Source organism: Misgurnus anguillicaudatus, chromosome 11, assembly GCF_027580225.2.
Source record: "Misgurnus anguillicaudatus chromosome 11, ASM2758022v2, whole genome shotgun sequence".
Classification (NCBI taxonomy): domain Eukaryota; kingdom Metazoa; phylum Chordata; class Actinopteri; order Cypriniformes; family Cobitidae; genus Misgurnus; species Misgurnus anguillicaudatus.
The window spans coordinates 10258663-10274549 of NC_073347.2; the positions used below are offsets into that span (position 1 = coordinate 10258663).

Consider the following 15887-nt stretch of genomic DNA (forward strand, 5'->3'; position numbering starts at 1 on the left):
AATGATTGTGCACAGAAATTAAAGGAATCTTTTTGTTAGGAAGATAACAAACCAATATTAATAAAACAGTGTTATTAAAGGTGCAGTGTGTAACTTTTAGAATGATCTTTTGACAGAAATTCAATTCTTTTAAATAATTACATTTTCATAATTAGAGGGCGCCGGCACCATCTTTATGTCTCTTTGCTCTACCAGCTGAGGTAACACGCAACACACGCAACAGTGTCCACAACAACCAATAAGTTAGGAGAAACCTCCTGACATTGCCGAGAAGTTAACATTTGTGATGCTTAAAATGTGTCTCGATGGTAACATTGCATAAGAATACATACAGACAAATGGCCACAGGCAGAAAATATATTTTAGCAAAGCACTATACTGTTTACTGGCCCGAGTGTCTCTCACGCTGGCCCCAGGCCATCAGGCAGTCCTTTATGTTGAACCCTGGTACAAGGAATTGCAACGCACTTTAAAAGTGGGATTCTAACAGACCAATCACAGCTCTCGCGATCTGCGTAGAAATGACGCATTTTTATATTTTTAGAGAGGCGTGCTCCAGGCTATGCGGTGTGCTACGGCATAAGTCTGATGGAGAACTATAAACCAGGCTTTACAGTGTATTAAAGCTATGCATTTGATCAGCAAGTGTGTTTCCTGATGATCAAACCCATGACCTTTTGCATTGCTATCGCAAAGCAAAACCAGTTGAGCTACATGAACTCAGGAGCTCAGACTTTATTTATATATACTTAAGTTTATTTACTGTATATGCACCTAATATAGCGAGATTGTATTTACTCTATAAACTTTATAGGGATTTTGCAACATGCAAGGGTCCAGCTGGGTCTAAGCAGCACATCAAAATCATTACATGTGAAAAATCTATTTAATATGCTACTAAACAACTCTAAAATATTGAAAGTGTCTCTTATATCACTCCGTCATAATCTAGCATGATAAAAAGAAACAGAATTTTGGCATGCGCTCTATAACCAGCGGCGGGCCAAGTTTGAAGAGGCTGTTTTTCTAAGTTGATCTCAGAACAGGTGTACTTCAACAAGTGTTGTTCAACAGAACGCAGCTACCAAAATACACCCAGCAAATGTGCCATTACACAACACCGCGACTGTCCAACTACATTACAGAATAACACAAACACGGCCAGACTTACGGCATTGCTCAGCCACAGCTACAAAAGCCTCATATCATGTCACACCGGACAAATAACTATACTCCAGCGTTACACGTCACTGAACTTCAGGGGTGAGATTAAAAGCGCAGAAAGGAAAGGGAGTCTTTGTAATGTAATACTGAGGGTCTGTGTTCACTGTACGCTGGGATGTAAAGGTGTCTGTTTTTCAGACAGAGGGGCCCCGAAAGGCACCTGGGAGCCAAAAACAACAGGGCAACTGCACCTGCTGGCACGGTGCACACGCGGCTACGTAAACACACATCTTCAAGCATGTACATACCCACAAATTACAGGGAATAACCCTATGTAAAGGTATACGTATAAGCATGCATACTTGATTGAAGCACAGGTAGCTGCGACCCTTAGATGTGTAAATCAATCCCTGTCCCGCTTTGCCGTAGGTATAAGAGGGTGATTGATGCATGCAGGCCGGTTGGCGACCACAGGTATGTGTGGTTTCTTTTGTTGTGAGAACCCACATCTAAGGCCATTACGCTTTCCGCTAACAGCGCTAGACGCTTAACAAAGTACCTCTCGCGTCCCAGAGGGAGATCGGACACCCCAAACCGCCACTTTATCAATGGGACGTTATGTCTACAGCTGCCAAGAACATGACTGGGGTGTTTCAGGCGGTCGCTAAATCTTTTAAGTTTAAATCGGTGTTTAAAAGTACATTCAGGGGCACCAGAAACACTAAACAGACTATATTTGGTTAACATATTCAATATGAGAGGGGCATGTAGGCTGCTCCAAAACACAATTTTTTGATATCTTATGTTAAATTTTTATGATATAGTGTTGGGCGATATTTTCCAAAGTGAGATCATCATATCATCAGCTTGTAAGATTGCCGATACAGTATCGATAGTAATGTTAGTATATATATATATATATATATATATATTTTTTTTTTGCTCATTTTTTACTCATTTATCTATGAAAAGCCACTGGATTGGCTGACAAAAACAAAAGCAAGGGCCTACTTCAAGGGCAGCTGGCAACACTGTCACGACTGTCACAACCTTCTTAAAAATTATGCCATTCATTCAAGCATCTCATTGCAAACACAGGTTATGCTAGAAGGCTAAAGAGCCCATATTTTCCATTTCATGATTTTCCACTAGTCATCTTTCAAAAGCAAACGAACACTGGGTCTCATTCACTAATAATTGCATACGTTTTCGTACGTTCACACGTAAACTTCTCACAAAAACTTTTCAAATAACTCACAACACATGCGTACGTAGATGAGTTTGGTCTTACGTTAGTGAATTTGGAGTGTTTTACATAAGCAGTCGCGTGCACAAGGTTGGTAATTTGCAAAAAACACGTCCAAACCAGCTCCATATAAGGGCGTTCCGCAGCGAAGCGCTAGTCCACAGAAAATTTAAGAGCAGTTTTTTATTTGGGAGGTTTTGCAGTCGCTGATGGAAGCTGTCCATCAAATTGAGTAACATTAAATAAGTATAGGATGCATTAACAAATAATATTGTTAATAATTGACATTTAATTAATATGACAGAGACGCGTATCTGTATCTAAAATAAAAAAATTGCAATGCTTATTATTGCGTTCAAAATATCAATGAATCAAATCAAAATATTAATACAAAATAAAAAACAACATGGGGATATTTTACAATAAATAAATAAAAAGTTTTCAAAAATTGTATATATTTTAAATAAAACAGACAGGAGATCAAGTGATTGATGTTTGGACTTCTCCTTACATTTACATGATGTTTACATTAGGCATTAAAAAGATGCTTTCATACAGAGATTTAAAAAGTGAGGAAGGAAAGCGTGAAGATTTGTCATCACGTGCATCTTCTTTATATGTGAAGAAAAAAAGTAGGCTATAATAATGTATAATAATAATAATAATAATAATATAGATCATGTATAATAATATATAATACAGAAAACATTATTATATAAAATACAATCATGTAAATTTTATATATCAATATTATTATAAACATTATAATTATAGCCTAGTATTTGATTATAGTGTAAGTGATTATTGGGTACGAGTGGTTTTAGGTCTATAATTCTATAATTTTTGCGTACATTTAGAATAAATTTTGATACGAAAGTTTTTGTTGAATCGCGGTTTGTGAAAACATCTGTACGCACATCTCACGCAAAAATTTGTGCGTACGCATGCTTAGCTAATGCCAATAATTTCAAAATGCTTTTATAATAGTATTTTTATAAAAATCCGTTAAATCGGTTTATTGCTAGTTCAAACAAATGGCTAAAAACTTTTTTGAACTAGGGATGGGCAATAATTTGCATGTGATTGTCACGCGCATCCCGTCAATAAAGCCGGTTCATTGATTAGTAGTAATTTGCCATCACCTGCTTTCAGGTGGAGCGACATTTACTACACAAAGCCGTAGTTCACTGACAATCGGGTCAATTTTGCAATAGTTATCGTGGACGTATCACCTGCGATATGTATGTGATATGGCCCAGCCTGTCAGTGAACTACGGCTGGGTCAAAAGTTGACATGTTGGATAACTTACACAGTAATATTTTGATAGTGCCACAGAGGAGGAAATGTTGACACTCTTCTGAAAGTCTATATATAAAAGCCTTACTCATAGTTTTCTATTTATTAAACTGGAACAGGAATTTGAACACAAAAAAAGTTACATTTTACTTCTATGATTAACCGTTTCATGTATCTTACTAAAAATATGCAAGTCTTGTTATAGGGGTGCTGTATATTATGTAGTTCACCTGTGTGTAGACGTCTCAGCCAGTTTGAGGAGATGTACAAGCACCTCCTGACAGCTAAGAAATCTTGAACCATCTCTCCAGGCCAAGACAGACGACAGAGGAAGAATAGCAAGAAGCTGCAGAACCTGTGAGAAACCACAACAAGAATAAATCTGATGAAGATGTTTTATGGATATATTCAATGTTTTCATTTCAACCCATCTCTGTTTTCTTTTTATCCATATGACCATTCCCTCGTTTCACCTCCGGTCTGTCAATAACATTCCTCCCTCCCCACCAACCATCTAACCCTCCATCCCCCTGCACGTAAAACACATCTGGTTCAGTTCTGGCCTCGGGTTTCCCCCCAAACGCTCGTCTCAGACAGAACGAGGGGAGTTAACCGAAGGCTTGTTTTTCTCCTCAGACCCCCTTCTGTCTTTTCCCTCTGTTCTTTATACCTTGACAGACCAGGTAGCTCATGGGGGTTTGCTAACATTCTTGAGCAAAGATTATTAAATCTTGCAGTGCAAAGGCAGTACATCCGTCTCTAAAGAACAATGTTCCTTGGCCTTTGCGATACTTCGGACATGCACGCTTGCATACAAACGTACACAAATTTTGGTCAAGGGAGAGTACATGATGATGCATTCAGTACGGATTTGATTGTAAGACCTGAATAAGTATTCTCAGAATGGATTTGGACGCTAGGCACTCAGAGGAAATTAACCTGACGCTCTTCTTTACTCCCAGAATGCTTTGGTGGAACAGCAGACTCACCATAGAAACCAGGCCATATCGAGAGCCTGGAGCGGCAGGAGCAGCTTAACAGCAGCGCTTTAAACATTAACAGTTGGCCAATAAAACGGCTTTTAAGAACACACACACACCCCCGTCCCCTACCCAAGCAAACACACTGCAACAGACATAAATACATACGCAGACACATATAAAAACACACACCCCCAGACGCGCGCGCACACACACACACACAAGGCAATTCCCGTCAGTTTGAACATTGCTTAATGATAGGAATGGCAAAACAGGAGGGTAATTGATGGTTGGTTGAGTGTTTATGAGGAATCGCAATACGACCCCGTTTTCTAAACAGGAAATCGCCTCGCTTTTTCAATGCGCAGGGCCGGGCTCTTCGCTGAAAGGATAAAGTGCGTGTATCTGAATGGAAATTAAACAACATTCAGCCGTTTTCATTCAGACATGTGCAGCAGGTTATTATTATCGTGTAGTTGTTTATTTCAGCCTGGATCAGGGCATGTGACATGTAGACAGACAGCTGTATTCATTCGTCTCAGGACTGTAAAGAGTTTTTTTCACCCCAGTTAGGAGAACAATCCAAGGTTTTGTTCGCTAACGTGCATCTTGACGCTATTGAAAATTATTTCATGTTTTATGTTTAATTATCCCGTTATGTTTTGGTGAGGTCGGTTTATGGAGTGCTTGGTGACGTTTTGGTCTCTTTCCTCACCTTGGCTTGACACCCAGGGTGCGTCTCACGAAGGGCCAGACAGGTAAGACTCGACACACACGCTTCCAAGGGCCAAAGGCCACGTTGGGACCCCGCCTCTGCCCTCCGAAGTCTCTCGAGGAGCCGTTCCAGGGCAAACAATCGAATCTCATAGTGCTGGCACTGCAGCAGACACATCAGCAGGTCTTTCTGTATCCTTTCAGACTCTAGACACTGCCACAGGTGAGGTGAATCCACACAGATGCTGACAGCTATGCTGGCCAGACTTTGCAGGTACTGCATGGCTCCAGGAACTGCCGGATTGATGTCACTGGACCCCCCTTCAGGTGCCACAAGTTCAGAGACCATCAGGATGTGCAGAGTTTCTTCTCGTAGTTTCTTCAGCTGGGAATCTAGACAAAATAATGGAACTCTATTAAAATGTATGAATTTGGCAGACATGTTTATCTAAAGCGACTTACAGTGAACCCATGACCTTTGCACTGCAAAAGACCCATTGAGACACAGAAATTGAGCTTACTACCTATATACTGATTATGCCATCATATAAAAAGCATTCTGGAAATTACAAGTGTGTAAGAACCTCAAACGACCTTTCTCCTTATTGAATTATGACTTTACAATATTCTTCTGAGCTCGAAATAAAGTCCACTCCTCTATCTGAGGACTTCAAAAGGACCCATTCAAACTCCCACACTGCAACCCAATCTGGTCCCATACATGGTTGAACAAGGAGTGGATGAGAGGGTGGGTCCGTGGCACATTCCCCAGGAGAAGAGCCCGGTTACCGTGACACCCGAGCATCAAAAGGACTCTCCCGAGCACTCTTCACCGAGCACGCTCGGATCAACCCGAGCACCCCGCTCTTATCGAGGATCACACATATTTGGGCACGTGCATTGCTCAACACCTGTTTCAACGATGTTAATTGTTAACACGTTCACACACACCCAGACTGTTATTATAAGAGAGGGGCGGAGGGGAGGCATGTTTGAAATCAGGGTGGTGAAGGGAACTAGAAGATATAATTGTATGTGGAAAATACCTCATCACCACGACCCTGACACAGACATCGCCAACAAACCGTCAGCCTTCGAAACAGACCTAGCGCTATTTAAATGCCAATTGATCACAAATAAGGATCTCTTCCACATGCAATGTTTTACATCTTCATTCAATCACAGACAAAACTTTCCTTGAAAACCTTCCCATATTCTTGAGTAATTCAACCAAGAAAAGCAGTTACTCAGAGCGAAAGAAAAATACAGCTGAAGTAAAATTGAAATTGTAGCTATGATGCTAACCGTTTTAATCCCCTTACGCCCGAGCCAAGTACTCATTACCACAAAGCAACATACTGAGAGGAAAACATCATTAACAAAGGCAGGGGGATGAGAACTAGTCGGCCGTGAGACAGACTTTGGTTAATGATGTCCATTTCTTTCACTTTCTCTCTCTCTTTTTTGCCTACAATGTACACAAAAATCAAGAACCACTGGGCACAAAAAGAAATATAGTGCACTTAAATATGTTCTTGTAATTTGTGACCCAGAAAACACCACAAAACCAGTCATAAGGGTCAGTTGTTTGAAACTGATATTTGAGAAATCTAAAAAGGTGAATAAATAAGCTTTCCATTGATGTATGGTTTGTAGGGCAATATTTGGGCGAACTACAACTATTCGAAAATCTGGAATGTGAGGGTGTGAAAGAAATCTAAATATTGATAAAATCATCTTTTAAGTAGTCCAAGTGAAGTCCAACACATATTACTAATGATAAATAATTTTTGATATATTTACATTGGGAAATGTACAAAATATCTTCCTGGAACATATCTTTACTTACAAAAACAATAATTTTGACCGATACAATGTATTTTTAGCTATTGCTAAAAATTTACTTGTGCTACTTATGGTTTTGTGGTCCAGGGTCACATTTATTTACCGTAATGCCATTCCAGATTGATATTGTTAAATATTGTTATTCAATTAATCACAAACAAATCATTTTATACTAAAATCTTTTTTAAATGTTATTTTCATTATGACAAACATCCATATGTATATATACATTAAAGATGCATATGAAGCACCCCTTTACGATGCAGTGCGGTCCGATGCAATGAAAAAATATAATGCTATGCAATTTAATATGATACACTCTTAAAATGGTTGTGTTAAAACAGCACATTTTGTGTCTTGTTAAGCCAGCCCTTCCGGAAAAACGCAGAGTTTTTAGTGATTGTTGTGGGCAAAAATCCTTGAGCTTGTGGCATGTTTTCTTAAAAATGTGATGGAATATCCAGGATATTTATGCAATTTTATGCAATGAAATTGCAATTGCAGGAACTTGCAAAAACGCGGGAACTTCATTGATGTTCATGTCGTGTGGTTGCGTCGCTTCCTGGCATTCCCATGACAGCGGGGGACATGGCGGCGCATGTGTGAAGTAATTGCTATATATATATAAAAGATATATGTGACTTTACTGCAAAAATTCATATGAAATCATGCAAGTCCCGCATTTTTTTGTGAGCAGAAATCTGCAATTTACGCAGCGAAAGTGCGGCATATTTAAAAATGCGGCCCCGCATAAATATGCAGACTTTGGCTGACTATGCACTGAATCGTGCGATCGCATATTCACGTTTTTCTGGAGGGACTGTTAAGCACAAAATATTTAATGTGCCATCCCTAACTAGACACATCTCTGTGTTATTAGTGGAATAACACATTTTTTTTGTTTAACACATTTTTTTGTTTAAACACATCTTGTGTTGCCTTTTTTAACACTCAATCAACACACAATGACACATTCTTTGTTAAAATAACACATAATGTGTTAAATAGTATAACACAAAACAATGCGTAAAAAAATAACACATCCTTCTTAGAGTATACAGATAGTCTCCACACATTGGATTTGTACAATGGTTTCTGAATCATTATAAGACCCCCCTTTTAAGACCCTTTAGGACACTTTTTCTCTAATTTAGCACATATGTCTGTTCACTTTTCAGAGAGCAGTCAGTCAAATTCATTCCACTAGATAGAAATGCCCTGATAAATTAAAAGCATTTTAGCAACAGCCTTGAATTTCCTGTGGCTGCTTCCTCAAATCAATTCCTCCATTAGAGTCCATTTAAACTCCATTTTGTGTTTTTTATGCTTTGTAACTTTCATGACACGCCTCGGTTTTCGTAGTGTTGTGATACACCAACAGTATATAGCAACAGTTCAAAGAGAAGAAAACAATCTTAAAATTTTGGTCAGTTTATAAATAAAAAGTATAGCGCATCTACTAATAATTATACGTAAATAAATCTGTTTTTTACCGATGTTAGAAACGTTGCATCGCAATGCAAATACTAATTTGTATCCGATGAACAGTTTTTTAACCGATGCATCGAATCGTTATTTTTTTATGCCTATGCACGGTGTATATATAAAAATATAATTTTTGAAATTTTTATCAGAAAACCTTTTTAAACATACTGTCATTTCGAGTACTATACTGATGAAGATTTAAATTAAAATTTTTCCTCATAAGGGAGCGAGGCAACAAGTCAGCTGCCCAAATATTCGGGCACAGCCATAGTTTATATATATATCTCCATCAATATAGTACTCGAAATGACAGTATGTTTAAAAAGGTTTCATTTGTTTTATCTGATCAGATAGCTATCTGATTTGTTAAAACTGGTCCATTTAGATTCAGCCACATAAATGCGTCGAGGCAAAACGGAGATTAATCCGATCTTCTACTCCCGCGCAAAATGCAAATACACTATTCATTACTCTGCCTTAAACTTAAAACGACGATAACGCAACTAAAGGCAGCACTTACTGTATGTCAGTGGCGGCCGGTGAATTCTTTTTCTAGGGCGCATGATGCAAAGTTCGTCACAACATGCATGTAGCCCGTCATGTGTGTGGTTCGTCATTTCAAAATATGTGTTTGGCGCGTCGACTGAACCTATGTGCATCACGTGTCTTGTCAAAATAAGTGCCTGCTGCAGATGCATCTAAAGGGTTTATGATAAAAGAGACGCTCACGTTTGCCAGATACTCGCATAATCTCATGCGTAATCAGAGTTTAGTGTTTTAAGGGAGCGTCTTGCGTGTATTTTGTGAACGTGAGCATCTTTTTTGTCAAAATGATTTTGACGCGTGTGCAGCAGGCTCTTATTTTGACAAAACACGTGATGCACATGGCTCACACGACACAACAAACACACACTTCAAAACACAAGCAACACACGACACTCCGAACACATATTTTGAATTTGCGCCCCTCGGAAGAGCAGTCACCAGTCGCCACTGCTGTATGTTGGACAGGGGACGCGTGCGCACTCCGCACAGTACAGAGAAGCTGGAGAATGAGACGCAGGATAACTGACAGTATCAGTCGGGGAAAAGCGCTTCGCAAAACACCCTTTCAAAGTTTTATTTCTTTGGTTAATATAATTGAGTTTGTCATTGGACTGTTTTATTGTTTTAGAAAGCATTTTTACCCACTGTCGTCGCTCCATAAAGCAACGACGTGTCATCTTTGTTTGTTTGCCTCACTCCCGGCTGACTTGCGAGTGACGTGCTTACATTAGGAAGGAGTAAAGCCGTGGCATATGTGGCTTCATCAACCAGATGCATCTACACTTGTCTAGTTTCATCTGAAATGCATCAGCAATCAGATTTAAATTTGCATTTACACTTGTTTTTTTACTATCCAATCAGAAAATACGAATGTGACAGGGTGTCAAAAGGCCCATAGATATAAGCGTGGTAAGTTCAAATATGGCGGCAAGTTTTATTTTCTCTGTGTTTGTTACTTTTACAACTATGTTACTAAAATGTGGGACTTAAAATAGATTTAAAAATAAAACTGTATAAAATGTATAAACTGAAAATTTGTAAATTTTTTTGTAAATAAAGCTCCTCCAGAATGAGTAACACAGTCATTCAGATCATTAGATACTTAATGTGTTTGCATCATCAAAGGTTCATTTCATGTTTGACACAGTACATCACACAAATCTATTACAAATCTTTAATGTGTTTCTTTAATGCCCCCAAAAAAGCTATGTCACACCACAATGTACCACATACATGGAAAGTCCCACATCCTTCACACCAAAAAGAGGAAACTGAGAGCGAGCAGCGTGCATGATGGAGAAAGCGAGAGAAAGGCCACTTTAAAACTATGACATTTATGAAAACAGCCAGTCCTCTGGAGGGACCGAGGATGACAGTAATGATTAATCTTGGAAATGAAAGCCATTTCTCAGCAGGACACACTGCGGTTGTCAGTGTGTACATGTGTGCGAGTTTGGAGACAGCACTTCTGGGCATCCATATGAAGCTTTATGACAACTTGAATAGCCCTCAAACACTCAAAAGACACATAAACACGCCATCCCAATCTGACTCATACAGAAAATGTGTTTTCATGAATGCCACGACCACCAAGTCTCAGTAACCAAACTTTGTGCTCCTATTAAAATAGCAATATTACAGTGTTATATTGGCCAGAGCAACAAAATCCAATGACTTAAAGACTTACACAACCTAAAAAAGCTTTAATATAGGAAAAGCAAACAAATTTCGAGAAAGAGTTCACCTTTTTGGTTCTGTATATAGCTTGGCAGTACTTGTCACTATATGCATGTAAAAGAGCAACATCAACATTATTAAAAGTTTCCTTTAGTGTCACAAAAATGAATGCGAGTAAATGACAATTTTCATTCTTACTTAACATAAGCCAATTCCCAAAAGTGTTACATACAGTAACCCACAATGATCCTATAAAATATGGCATTACGGGCCGAACACCTTTACAGCACACTAGGCAGTAAAGTGCGTGTTTTACAATATTCAGCTCAAGTTTATGCTGCTGGAAAACAGTGGGCTGTCTGTTCTCACTACAGTAGTAAACATACATGGATACAAACATCCAGGCAGCACCATACGCTCGCACACATGGATTTTACATCATGGTCTGCCATCATTACCCAAACTGTGAAAAACAAAACCCAGACGACTAAAGAACGTGCGCAGCAGATGTGAGCATGAAAACTCTTTCCCACAGTGGGCGACCCCTTACAGTGCCAACCGCTGTGTGTACGTAAAAAAAGCAGCCAGGATTTATTTACCCGAGAAGATAAAAATATGGGGAACATATTACAATTTGTATCAAAAATGATGTTTTGAATGAACACTATTGAGTGCTAGGCTGTCGGAGAGCGAGGAAGTGGGAGTATTTGTGCGGTGCCGTTTTGAAAGAGGAGCACTTCTCGGCGGCGCGGCGTTTGATCCGCACAGGCTCATAAAGCCGTATATCCCTGTCCGGCTAAACCTTTTCCAGTAAAAACACCATCACAACCTCTGCTTAGTGTCTCAGAGCCAAACTACTTACAGCTCTCATTCTCACACACACATACGCGTCCTGTTTAAGTGAAGAGTGTATCAGGGCGAGTATGCAGAAACTGCCCAGAAAATTTCAGCTCCTACTTAATAATTCCAAGACGAATGAAAAAGCAGATTGTTCAGGTCCCTCTCTTTAGCTTTAAGTGAGACAGATTGAAATATTCCTAAATCCACCTTTTTATTGAGGCGAGCAACTTCTGTCAAAAGAGCGTAAGTGGAAAGAGAAAGTGGAAGAGGGAAACAAACAAAGAAACAAAAATGAAAGATCTTGTCTTAAAAGGCAGAGCTGGAAATTGGGGGACTGAATCCATGGAGTGAATTTGGAGTGAAGGGGGATGAAGTTCCAGTTCAAAATGTTATCTACGTAATCGCCTCCAAATGCTATGCAAATTTCAGACATAAATACAGTGGGACTTTTGGCATGTGTGGTTTAAAATATAAAAAATGTCCCCAGCTAGATTCCCCCAGTGAATCTCTGCCATTTCCAGCACTGCTTAAAGGACTAGGGCTCCTAAAAATAACACTTCTGACATGCATCCTCATGTCATGCCAAACCAACTACTTTAATTCTGTTATCCAAATGTCATCCAAAAAACTTCTGTACGAAAACTATACGATAGCCATAACATACAGTAGAGTTGTACGATAGCTTCAATAAGCTATAGTTACACAATATCTTTTTTACTATATGAAAGCTATAACATTTAGTATTTTTATACAACAACAATAAGATATAGTTACATGATAACTATAAGATATAGCTACACAATTTCTATATGACAGTTACCTTAAACTATACAGTAGCTATAACATACAGTTTAGTTATACGATAACTATACAACAATCTATGAACTATAATATAACCACAAATAAAAGCTATAACATGCAGTATAGATTAGGGTTGGAGCTTTGCGTAACAGTTGCCCTCCTAATCATAGTTATACTAAAACTGTGATAAGATATAGTTATATGATAACTATGAAAAGATACTGTTAAACGATAACTTCACAACCGTCTTCCTGAGCTATACAGTTCCTATAACATACAGTATAGACGTTTTATCGGACGCACTTGTGTTGCCGCGGTTACGCATCTGCTCTGAACATTTCTTCCCGTTTCTGTTTGTTTAATGGTCTGAGTAGTATTTAAAATGAACTCTGGAATAAATACCTTTCCTTGAGACATGGGGAGACGGCGATCATGAATATGTGAAGGGAGGTTGGCAGCCGGTTTGTAGTTAACATTGTATATATTATAGTACACAGTTTAAACAGCAACGTTAGCTCAGTGTCGTTTTTAATACGCTTTACGATGCAATATAGCACTAAAAGTGGTTCACTGGCTCGTAATCATAATGGAACCATTTTAAGTGTTATATAGCACCTATGAAGTACCTGTGTAGCACCTGTGTAGAATAGGGGTGTAACGGTTCTCGGTAAAGAATCAAATCATCCCATTATCCTCCCAAGGTTCGGGATGCATGTGCACCACGGTGCACCACGTTTGATTCGACCACGCATTTCTAATATAGTTTGGTTAAAAAAACAACACATAAAACTGCTAATGTACGGTTCTGAATAAGCTCTGCGTGTGTTTAGGTGAGAGTACCTGTCCAATCAACTCGTGGTATGCAAATCTGTTGCCAACCTCACAGTTCCTCCTCACATGTGTGTGTGTGTGTGTGTGTGTGTGTGTGTGTGTGTTGCGGACCGTTTAGCGCTTCAACCGAAGGAGAAAAGCCGCTAATATAGTCTACTGCAGCAGCGATTCTCAAGAAAACGAGGACAAAACTGTCAAATTTGCGAGTGCCGTATGCTCAAGGCAATACATCCAATATGACGAGTCGCTTACTGCGCTGTCAGCACCAGGGTAATGTTGATACCACGTGATCACAGGTGAGACAGATGTAAACAATGTTAACAAACTGATTTTCTTGCGAAAAAACTTAAAGATAGTGGCATTGAATATAAAAAGTAACCCAGTGTTCTAAGCTATGTTATGTTCATTTTGAAGTGCACTGTGATGTTGGTACATGTAGTATAATAATTCTTATAATATAATAATATATTATAATAATTAAGTGCTCTTAAGTGAAAAATTTTGATTTTGCAGAGGTTAAAAACAGCTTAGGTTTTTATTTTTGTAAAGAAGCCTGTTGTGCCCAAAGTGTACCGTAACGTACAGAAACCGTGACCCTAAAACCGTGATACGCACCGAACCGTGAGCAATTTGAACTGTTACACCCCTAGTGTAGAACCATATTGTGCTATACAGAACCATATCTGGTGCTATAGTGGTGCTTTATCACCCCGGGTGGTTCTTCATAGGCGCGCTAAAAACGGTTTCCCTATGATTACGAGCTTTTAGTGTTATTTTGCAGACAGCAAAATAACACTAATAACTTTTTTTAGAGTGATATGAAATATGAACTAAGGTAATCTATTTCTTGTTTATTTTGCTTGTTATCAGAAATAAAGTACTCTAAAAGGACTTTAGAGGTGTTGTTATTGATTCTTAGCGGAGTTTACCGGAAGTTACGTTTGTTCCACGAAAGCCGTTTGTTTATGTTGTTGCTGCTGAAACCATCTATAGTTATATGATAACTATGATAAGATAGTCGCACAATAACTTTATAACAGTTTTAATTAACTATACGATAGCTATAACATACAGTATAGTTATACAATATCTACGATAAGCTATAGTTGCACAGTATCTATACAACGGTCTTTTTAAACTATATGAAAGCTATAACATACAGTATTGTTATACGATAACTATAAGACATAGCTACACAATAACACTATGACAGTCTTATTAAACTATACGGTAGCTATAACATATAAACTAGCTATAACTTTTAACTATAATATAATAAAAGGTAATACTGTAGCTATAACAGAGGACTTGGAATATAGCATACAAGTCATTTGGACCAGATTTACTAACAGCTTCACCAGCTCAAGCGCCTTTTTTGCCGTTAAAAACTACTTTCAGGATCTACTTCAGACATGTTGTGAAAAATTAGGGCTGAAAAGGCATGGAAAGGCAAGCTTTTGCAAATGACCTTGCATATGATATGCATTTGTAGGAATTTCACTTTCAGACACCAAAATTATGGCAGGACCGTTTTTAAATGAATCACGCAACACGATTTAATACCGTTTGCACATGTCAATTTACTGGTACTTGTGCCATTCTTTAATGCCTAATAAAAACATGTTTTAACACTGTGCTTATTATCGTTGCTTTATTAGATTGCATTGGTTATTATGAAAAATGAAATGTTTGCGTTTGTGTTCTTTAGCATGCATGCGTCTTGTCAGTAAATCACCAACAGACATTTCCAACCCATCAGTGCTTTATTTATATATAGCACTTGCGCTAATTTGCCCTCTTTAGTAAATCTGGTCTTTGGACTACTAAAATGCTGCTTTTATTGTTTTTAAGGGCAGTTTTTGGGACACTCTCTGCTTTCATCGTAAAAAACAAAACAATGATCAATATTCTCCTGAATTATTTAGTTTGAGCTTCACAGCAAAAAGTTGGACATACAAGAGGCTACCTAAATGATGACAGAGTGCTTATTTTAAAGAAACTATCGCTTTTAGTGGAAGTTGATTAAAAAAAGTCCAGACACAGTACAAAATAGAAGCAGCTCAAGTAAAATTCATAAAATGAAAGTGAAGGTAGACGAAAAAAGGTGTTAAGACTGAAAGTTGAGGCCAGAGTGTATAAATAAATCCCCGTGTGCACGTGTTGATGCTTGCCCACCGTTTGTTATGTAAGTGATGGCAGGCGGGTGGGACTGTATGAGTATGCTTGTTTTAGAGCGATAAACACTGCCACCATGCCCACATGTGCGCGACACATGGGGCCCGCAAAAGCGCAGGGGCCGTCCCTCATTCTTTAACTGGGTCACACAGGCACAATTGCACCATCTGTCAGAGATCTGTACGGTTTAGCATTCCTTTTATATCAAAGGCCCACAAGCCTCCAGCACCGTCAAATTAACAAACTCAAACAAACATGTTACTTTGGTATATAAACCAGACTGGGA

At 38.6% G+C, this 15887-nt stretch overlaps 1 protein-coding gene across 2 annotated transcripts in view; it reads right to left on the minus strand.

Annotated features, from left to right (window-relative positions):
- thada (THADA armadillo repeat containing) overlaps positions 1–15887 on the minus strand; it is a 125333-nt gene that overhangs the window by 11057 nt on the left and 98389 nt on the right. For both annotated transcript variants that reach the window (XM_055170930.2, XM_055170929.2), the window contains exons 32-33: positions 5403–5794; positions 3938–4062 (exon numbers count right to left, since the gene is read on the minus strand). In XM_055170930.2, the coding sequence (XP_055026905.2) occupies positions 3938–4062; positions 5403–5794 (517 nt within the window). The remainder of the gene's footprint in view (positions 1–3937; positions 4063–5402; positions 5795–15887) is intronic.